The sequence below is a fragment of the Nanorana parkeri genome, unplaced genomic scaffold, assembly GCF_000935625.1.
Source record: "Nanorana parkeri isolate BGI_ZX_2015 unplaced genomic scaffold, ASM93562v1 scaffold589, whole genome shotgun sequence".
NCBI lineage: Eukaryota > Metazoa > Chordata > Amphibia > Anura > Dicroglossidae > Nanorana > Nanorana parkeri.
In genome coordinates, this window is record NW_017306857.1 from 186,558 (window position 1) to 196,424 (window position 9,867).

Sequence of the window (9,867 nt, forward strand, 5' to 3'; positions counted from 1 at the left end):
ATAAAATTTCTGACTACGCAGCATCCTTTTTCCTCGCTGTCATCTGCGATATTTGTACTTTGATTGTATATCACTGTGGCATTCTTTATGTACTTATGCCTTGTTTTATGACTGCAGGCTATTGGGAAGTTAATGGATTTGGCCTTTTTGGGATTTACAAATCAGATTTTGATCGTATTGGCGGTATGAATACAGAAGAGTTCAAGGACCGATGGGGAGGAGAGGACTGGGAACTACTAGACAGGTGCAACACTATTTTATTTTTATTTTTTTCCTATTTAGGCCCAATTCACACCAAACCTGATAGCATCTGATTTTCAACTCGTGCCAAGGGAAGGCAACCCGAAAAATGTATGGGTGTTTGGTGTATGTGTGTGAACTGGACCAGTGGACCAGATTGCATTGCACTTTGCAAAAAAGAAATAAAAAGTAATTTAAAAAAAATACATTTAAAAAAAAAAAAAAAAAAACTAATGCAAAAGAAAACATGTTGGTGTGACTTGCATCTTTTCTCCAATGTTGGTGTGAACTGACCCTAAAGCTCCATTATTTATGCCGTGCTTTATACTACATCTGTCTTCAAACGTTGTGCTGCTTTTTCTAGTGTTAAAATTTGCGTGTATTGGTTATACTGGGGGAATGGTTAGAATGTCTGTTGGGTTTTTTGCTGCTTGTCACCATATTGAAAGGATGTCCTCCTTACTTCCTGGTGTGACCACGCCCCATAAGTTGGAGGTATTCTCCCCAACCATTTCCCTGTTTTTGATTGGTCACACGCCATCTGTTACTGACAGCAGTAAAAGCTTGACAGAGGCTTAATTCACTGACGTTTCCAGCGCCTGGTGCCTGCCTCCTGCAGTAAGTCCAGCCTAGTATTTGAAGAGCTCCAGGGGGAAATTATTAACCCTTGCAGTGAGGCTGGGGAGAAAATAAAAGTTGTACTTGCCCGATCCTCTGAGCCAGCCGACTCTTAGACCAGTTTCTGAAGCTTCTCTCCCAACCCCCTCCCCCACTGCAGCGGTCTAAGATCTTTGAGTCATCCCGTTCTATACAAAGTGTATAGGACTTGAGGACACTGAGGGACTGTCAATCGCTGGAAAGAGTGCTGTCAGAGGTTCAGGTGAGTAACTTTTTTTTATTTTTTTTTTCCCCGTCCCTAGACAAAAACAAGCAGTTAACCCTTAGTAGTGTGTGGGTAGCCCCACTGCAAGGGTTAATCAATTTTCCACTGGGGTTCTGCTTTAAGACGTTAAGTCATAAAATGTAGCTTTTTTTTTTCTTTTAGGATTGATTTATATAGTTGGATACTAAACGATATACAGTGAGGGCCCAAGAATTTCCATTGCTAAGCTCCATACTATTGAAACTCAAGTAATCTGCTGATGCTTTTTTTGGCTTTTCAATGTTCCAGGCAGTTAATTTTTCCTGGAAATCATTGTGTGACTTCATTATATTTTATTTCCTTTACTGCAGATGGCTGAAAGAGACAGCAGTGTAACTTGTTAGTTTCTTGTATTAAAGCTTAACTCCAAACAGAATTCTAAAATGTAATCTGTCAATTAGGATTAAGATAAAAAATGGAGCACCGGTCAAACCTCCCCCCTTCTTCTTCTTCTTTTTTTTTTTTTGGTTTTGGATAGGAGTAAGGAAAGGATATGGTTTCTGTTGGACATAAGTATACATGTTCCTATTGGAGAGAAATCACCCTTGCTTTCTTTCCTGGAGACTCGACAGGAAGTGAGGGAAATCCCATCGTTGTCACAAACAGTAGTCCCTTTGTGAGATTAACTTGTTCTAACTCTAGTTTAAAAATGATTGCATATTGTATTATATTATTTTTTTACATACACATCCGCAATAAAGGTGATGTAAACACAATGAAATATCATATAACCCTTAAGTTAATGTCATTTTTAATATTAATCAACAACTTTTATTAAATTGCATGGAGATCCTGTCATGAAGAACCTTGTTCCTGTTCTGGAGTGACATCACTCTGACCAGGTTCCACATTCCTGTTCTTGTGTTAGCCACTCTTGTGACAGGGTGGCATTTCAAGGTGCATTTTGCAGGAATGATCTACTGTTGTGACCGCCGGGGAACTCGAACTAAGAAATGCCACATGTAGACAAGAAGTGGCTATAATGAGGCTGCACAAGATAATCATATGTAACAAAGTATGAAAAAGGTGGGGAAAAAATGGCAGCTATTTATGATACACAGTGCTGTAGCAAACTAAATGTCCTTTAGTTAGGGGGTTACATCTACTTTAATTAAAGCTCCCATGTGAACAAGGGGAAAATGCACAGAAATGTTACCATTTGAAACCGAGAGAGACCAGCATACAGAGTGTAGAATGTCGCTATAAGGTAGGTCAGTGTCCTTTCTTAATAGATACCGCATTCACATGAGGATTTAAGATCCGGCTGTGAATCTGGATTCTTGCAGCAGGAATTGCCAGGCAGCTGTGCCGGCTCAGCCTGTACAAACCAATGAAAGGCTGACGGTGGCCGTAGCAGTTTGCCCTTTGTTTGGATGTAATCGCGCCTAGATCAATTACCTGCGTTTAGAGGCTGATGAGCGCCCCTGGGTGCAAGCTGCTTGCATACCGTAGTTCAGCTGCCAGGAGACCTATAGTTTCTGCTGCAATAATTTGTATATTCTTGCTCCAGGAATTCAAAGCCGGACCCTAAAGCTTTGTGTCTGTCCGAGACCTAAAACCACTGATTAGACAGGTTTGTGTTCCTGTTTTTTGTTTGCTTTTTGTTTTTTACCCCCCAATCATTTGACAAAATGCTAGGGAAGTGCTTGTAATGTATTGCTTTCTTCCAGCTCCTTAACTTCTGTCTGCGAATTTTTACAGGGTGCTACAAAATGGGCTTGAAGTTGAGCGACTGCGTTTGAGGAACTTCTTCCACTACTATCACTCCAAGAGAGGGATGTGGAACACACAGAGCCAAGAAACCCCCTCCAAGGACTGACGTGGCACCAAATGGCTCTGTGACCTTAGTCCCTTTTTTGGGCCCCTCCCCAATTTGTGTTTTGTCCAAAGGGGCTGGCTGTTATGTTTAATAACCATGGTGTCTCCAGAGAAGCCTGCGGAGCTTGGCTCTACACTTTACAGCAGGCTGCTCTGGTTGAGCTGAGTAGGCTGCGATCCTCTGCAGGAGATGACTAATGGGATAATTTATTCTAGTCTTTCTACTTGAAAAGGGAAATAGTCTTTCCCCACAAGCTGGATGCAAGTTGCCAGCGCTTGTTTGCAGCAGACCGTTGCTATGTACTTTCAAACACAGCAAAATGCACGGACAGGAGAAAATACATTTTTTATTTTCCCGATGTCCTTTTCCTGCCAGTGCATTGCGCAAAAGTCCTTTATGCTGCATTTTATAAAGTGTTGCCTGGCATTTTGGCATTCTTGAATTGAATGAACTCTTTAACGGAGCAGGATATGCTTAGAGTAATGCTAGTGCAACATGCATTATCGCATGCTGTTCTGCTAGGCACCCAGCTTAATGGTGACGCATTCAATATAGAACTACAGTAAGCATTAGAAGACCATATGAGTTGGAGTCTTGAGCTTTAGCTCAGTACCCACATGCCATATTAAGTAGGCAAGATATAGAGCTACCTTCATTCAGGACTGTGCTGGTACTTTATCCATATATAATAGACTAAAAAAAATATAAACGCAACAAAATGTTATCATTTGCAAAAAAAAAAGTATATATGTTGTGTTTAAAATTTGCAATGAATCCACCTCTCAGGCCTATACCCTATTATCTATAATGAATCCACCTCTCAGGCCTATACCCTATTAGCTACAATGAATCCACCTCTCAGGCCTATACCCTATTATCTACAATGAATACACCTCTCAGGCTTATACCCTATTATCTACAATGAATCCCCCTCAGGCTTATACCCTATTATCTACAATGAATACCCCTCTCAGGCCTATACCCTATTACAATGAATCCCCCTCTCAGGCCTATACCCTATTATCTACAATAAATCCCCCTCTCAGGCCTTTACCCTATTATCTACAATGAATCCCCCTCTCAGGCCTATACCCTATTATCTACAAGTATAATTGCATATACATCTACAGTAGCCATTTCCCTTCAATGTTTCCTGAGAGAGATGGGAGGCCATAAACTACGAGTTTCATGATCAAGGTCAAACTTTTTGTTTGCAGAGATCGCTCCTCACTTCGCTCCTTCCTTTGCTGCAGGGAACAGACGAGAAGAGCGGCAGAGTATATACAGTTTTGTTTATTCCAGCAACCGTTTTAGTATACCCTTTCCCAATAATGTTTTAAGTATATGGTTTTGACTGTATTGAACTAAATATGATTTACACGTTTCATGGATCCAGGTCCATTTCTTCAGGAGATGACGAGTATTCCTACATGTTATAATTAGTTCAATACAGTCAAAAACAAGATACTTAAAACATTATTGGTAAGAGGTATCCAGCACATATCCTATTTTTCCAGCATTTGGTAATTTTCTGATGCAGTGTAGGGGCCGAAGGGAGGAGCGATTTCCCCAAACGTTTGACCTTGAAATGCGTAGATTTTTTTTTGGCCTCATTTTTTTTCAGGAGACTCTAATAGGAATTGGATACTGTATGTGTGTATGTAATAGTACTGTTCTTGTAGATAATCACCTTTTTGAGAAGGAATATTGGATGGCGTATAGGCCTTGGAGGTGGATTCATTGCGGACTTTACCACAAACTGCACCAGTTATATTTATTTTAGTTTTTTATATTTGTGGTCTGTTATCGATGTTGGGATCGAATGCCAGCAAAAAACAAAAATGAAGGTTACTCTAGATCTAGCTGAAGATAAACAAGTAGAATTTTTAGAGGTGGAGAGGGAACTAGGATATTTGGAGACAATCTGCTGCAGTTTACAGTATTATCATAGTTTTCCATATGGTAACAAGTGCAGCTTTATTAATGGGATTTGCTGCCTATATATATAAATTTCATAAAACATTTAGTGCCCATTCACACTGAGCGTTTAATCGCTAGATTTTTGCCACGAGAAGTCGCCGTCCAATGATTTTCAATGGAGCTGTTCTATTCTACAGCTCCATTCCACGGATGTCGGACGATTTTTCTCTTTTTGCATGCAGTCCGACGGCGAAGGTCCCGCGATCGTCGCCCATACAGTTGCACTATCCCGACCACGCGTAAATCCGCTCGGGGGAAGGCGCGCTCAGTGTGAATGGGGCCTTAGTGTTTGGGGTAGGCGAGGGTCCATTGTAGGGTCAGCTGATCCCCTTTTCGTAGTCCCTCATAGTGCACACAAGTAAAGATTTGACACATTTAAAATGTAGCATGTTCGTGCAAAACAGTGCATTTACATACACTTCCTGTAAACCAGAGCCTGCTACACAAATAAGTTGTACATGCCTGCTTAATGAGCAGAAGGAAGGGGATATGCTTTCCTAAAGCATGTGATATTACATAAAGGCAATCAATGGATCATTTATTCCATGTATGTGGTCTGACTGGATGCATTGCTTGAAGCAAGTATGCTCTGTTTTTTTATGTGTACATAATTTCTTTGTGTTTATAGTGCTGGAACAAAGGTCAGGAGACCCAAAACAGACATCACCCGGGCCAAACAATTGGGGGCTTATGTCATTTTGATATGTCTGTTTTCTTAAAGGAGTCCCAGCATATACTATCCTCTTGTAACCGCAGCATTGAATAGGAATTACATATGAGTTGTTTTTGATAAGGCAATCAGAACTTGAAGAAAAATCCCTTTTATGTAGTGAGCACTGCATTCTGTCTGCCCATCACTTTCAGCAATTTCATGGATCCCTAGCATGCTTTGCATCACATCAAACAGCAGGGAAGAGATGAAATCTCGATTTCCTTAAGACTACATATCCCATCATGCATTGCTTCCAGCAAGCAATGATGATACTCCTTTGTCCAGATGTTGAGTTGTAGTTCAGAAAGTGGGCTCTGTGAGCTGTGACACATGGAAGCGAATACTCACAGGACTGAGAGAAATTGTGTCCGTACATTAAGGGAAGTACATCCTATGGATATCTTCAATAAGTAAGTTTAGAAACTTCTAGATCGTTATGGTTATTAGGAGTGGGATAGAACTACATATTTTGTTTTAGTTTTTGAATATAGATGCCCTTTAATGAAGGCTTTGCTTTTTGGGGTTTTGTTCTGTGAGGAAATTCCGATGTGATGAACTTAACACCAAAGAAATAGAACAGGTTGGAATGTGTATTAAAGGGGTTCTACAAGGTTAAGTGCTTGAAGTTGCAGGGTTTGGGGCGGTCATCCTTTCTTCATGGCTTGATGAAGCATTGACCTGGAATGAGCATGCGGCCACAATTAAGTGTTGGGACTCTTGATAAGCACAGCCTTGTTCCAGGAGAGTGGCTCATCAAGTTCAGAAGGAAGGATTAAGGTGACTGCCATAGCACATTCTTGTACAAAAACAGCTTGGCAGTGCAGGTAGGATGATCGGTTTTAAACAGGGGCATTGATTACCTTTGAGCAGCGTGTCAAGGTAGTTTTTAATCCTAATGGTTGTGTAGGTTATAGATTTTATTCACATATCGCTCTATTGAGTATATATTACCAATTGCACCAGCCCTGAACTAGCTTGAGTTTGGTCTAATGCCAGGGAGGGCCAAGTCCGGCCCTCCAGCTATTGTGGAACTACAAATCCCATGAGGCATATTTTATTGGAAGGAACAAGAGCCCCCTAATCCCTTGCAGATAGTGAAGAGCTTCAAGGCAAATTCACTTGCTAGTTTGTGTGCTGTCCTTATTGCACATTGTTGCGCAGTTAAGTTATCTTTATTACATAAACGCATATGTGTCCTGCCGCTAGAATGTTGATTGTAAGGGCCTGCTTCACACATGTGAAAAGAAGTTGTAAAAAAAAGAATTCAAACCAAATTACATATCGCACTAAATGCAGCGTAAGCATTTTTTAAAGTGGTGTTAACGCTGCTTGAATGTAGGGTAGGAAAATTCTGTGCTGTATACTAGGGTTAAGCAACCTTGTGCTGAAACTACAAAACTCATCGTGTTCTGCCTCTGGGAGTCGTGCCTGTCGCTCGCAGTCTTGCAATTCCTCATTGGACTTGTAGGTCCACAACAGCTGGAGTGCCCAGGTGGCTTAGCCCTGCAGTATACAAACTGACCACTGGGTGTCTTGAAGGATGCCAATAGAAAGGTACTGGATTCTCTCACTGGTAAGGGCAACAGTGATATGCAAACATGACCACGAGGTGTCACTGTATGATATGGTTTGGGATGTATCCTGTACAGCACATGCAGATTGACAGCTAGTGTGCAGTACCATTATGTAATGACGTGTAGATTTTGCACAAAAGGTGTATGCACTGCATGTGAAAGAGCCTCCAATATGCATCGCAGAATGTGAGCCTGCACTGTATACAGACCAGTACATGGGTGGCTGTAAAGTACTAATCATAGGAATTATCTGAATGTAAGCTAATGGGGGTTTACACTTTTCAATAGGAAATACCCCCCACACACACACTCATGCACACAATGTTCCTCTGTACATTAGCAAGTCTTTCATTCTGCGGCATCATATGAATACCCGTAAGCCTAATGTACCATTATGGCCTCTTGCACACAGGCTTGGCTGCAAAAGTGCATCTAGCAACACATTAACATTCCTGCCAGGCCAACTGTGTTCCTATTGGGAATGCACCCATCAGGTGTGGCCTGAATTTGTATGCCATGTTCACTTTGGCATGCCGCAGAGTAAATTTCATTCAATAGCTGATGTTTGTAAAGACATTTGTTTCAGTAAGGGATTTCAGGACTTAAGTTTAAAATTAGAATTAAAAACTATAAATATATTAGGACATTTTAATGTTTGCATTGTATTTTCATAAGCTGTTTTTTTGTTTTTTTTTTCCTCAAAATATATAAAGGGTCAATGCCTAGAAGAAGATGCTGATGGGTTGAATCACATTGGCTTGTACCTCTTGGAGGCACTAATGGCAATGTGCTTGGAAAGCATGGGCCTGCTTGCTTATTTTATATATTCTGAAGAATGCGATAAGATTGATCATTTTCTATTTTTCCAGAGCAGTGAGACTTCATGATGCAAAGTGGAGAACCCCGGGGGTGATCTAGGACAAGTACAGATACAAGGCAGTGAGTGATTCAACCCACCAGGAATTTCTAAATATTTGAAGTAATCCAATTTGGATGAACTGTTTATAGCAAACAATGGTGCCAGTTAGTGGCCTATATCTAAGTTACAAAGAAGTAATATTAATTTGGTGAGTCTGACCAATTTTTAGGAAATCGCATAATTCATAAACGGTACAAATTCACACAAATGTTTACAAAGGATCCCCTGGTGTTCTAGGAACCAGGTGATGAATGGCATTATACTAGACGCTGTGTGTGCAGCAGGCTAGATGGGATAATGGCAGAGGAGTTATCCCATGAGCAACTTTAGAGTATTGTACTGCACATTGTCATCTCCTGCGCAGATCTAGCTTTGCTCAGCATTTACAATGATTTCTGTGAAATTAAAATGTAGCAAGAGGTTTTTAGAAGTTTTAAATATTTTTTTTTTTTGTTCTTTTTAAACTAAAAATAAAACGGTTTTCAGTTTGCCTTTTATTGGTCTGGAGGTATTATTCACATTTCTTAACGGTATGAATTACACATCTGCTCCTGGGCTTCAGGCCCCATTTGCACCAGATCCATTGCGTTGCGATTCATTTTTTTTTATGGATGCTAACGCAAGGGCACCAAAAAAATGTATGGCTGTGAATGAGCCCAGTTCACACCATTGCGATCTGTTGCAGTTAATGGAAAAAAGGATCATGCTCCTGCTCTTCAGCAGAAACAAATGTAATCACAATGCAACAGAACAGAAGTCAAATAAAAAAAATAACATATGTAGATCGTTGTCCACTCTGAACATGTTAAAAAAAAAAAAAGGCCCGAAAAAAAGAGAAATTTAAGAATAAAGCAACGGAATGAAAATCAACGGGTTGAAATTGCGAGTTAATGGACCCTCCTTTTGACTTGCGATTTTCCTTCCAATTCTGGTGTGAATTGGTGCACTCTAGTTAGACATTTGGGGTTGATTTACTAAAGTCAAATAGGCTGTTTTAATTTTGCAAATTTTTCTCTTAGCTCCATGTATCAAACTTCCACCCGGTGTATACAGTTTGTACAGCAGTAGCTCCCTTATCTTCGATGGTGCTGACGAGTATTGGAATTTCCTTGTCCATACTTGTCAGTGCCATCTAGGGACGCTACTGCTGTTCAAACGATATACACTAGGTGGAAGATTCATACATGAAGCCTTTGGCGAATGAGGTAAAGCTCTACTGCCTTCCATCATCCAATCATGTATAAGCAAAAATAATTTTTTATTTTTCTTTGAACGTGATTCTTTGCAAAGTGAATTATCACCGCACTCAACCCTTTTGCATTCCGATTGATATAGATACATGGCTAGCTATATGCATCCCATTGGAACACACAGTGGGGTTTCCAATCATTTTATTGTAATTATCCATGAAAAAGGTATTCTTCTAATTGAGGTACATTTCAGTTACAACTGAAACTGCATACAGGGAATGTTGCCTACCTGCTTGGCTGCTCTGTGGATAAGTCCCAGTCACACCACAACGTAGTGGGAATGTATGTTGTGGTGATGTGCATTCCTGGGCATTTGCTTCCCATGTCTGGCGTGCAGGTTCCTGGATGCGCACTAAACGCGGAAATTAAGTTCGTGGACAAAAAAAGGGAAATGCATTTTGCAGAATTTGATACATGTGCATGGGGGGGGGGGGGGGGGGGAGAGTGTGTT

At 40.6% G+C, this 9,867-nt stretch overlaps 1 protein-coding gene across 1 annotated transcript in view; it reads left to right on the forward strand.

The window, feature by feature from the left end:
* B4GALNT4 (beta-1,4-N-acetyl-galactosaminyltransferase 4) overlaps positions 1–3,271 on the forward strand; it is a 49,239-nt gene extending 45,968 nt beyond the window's left edge. Inside the window, exons 19-20 of the mRNA XM_018562662.1 lie at positions 118–244; positions 2,864–3,271. Of these exons, the coding sequence (XP_018418164.1) occupies positions 118–244; positions 2,864–2,981 (245 nt within the window). The 3' untranslated portion in view covers positions 2,982–3,271. The remainder of the gene's footprint in view (positions 1–117; positions 245–2,863) is intronic.
* Positions 3,272–9,867: the final 6,596 nt, after the last annotated feature.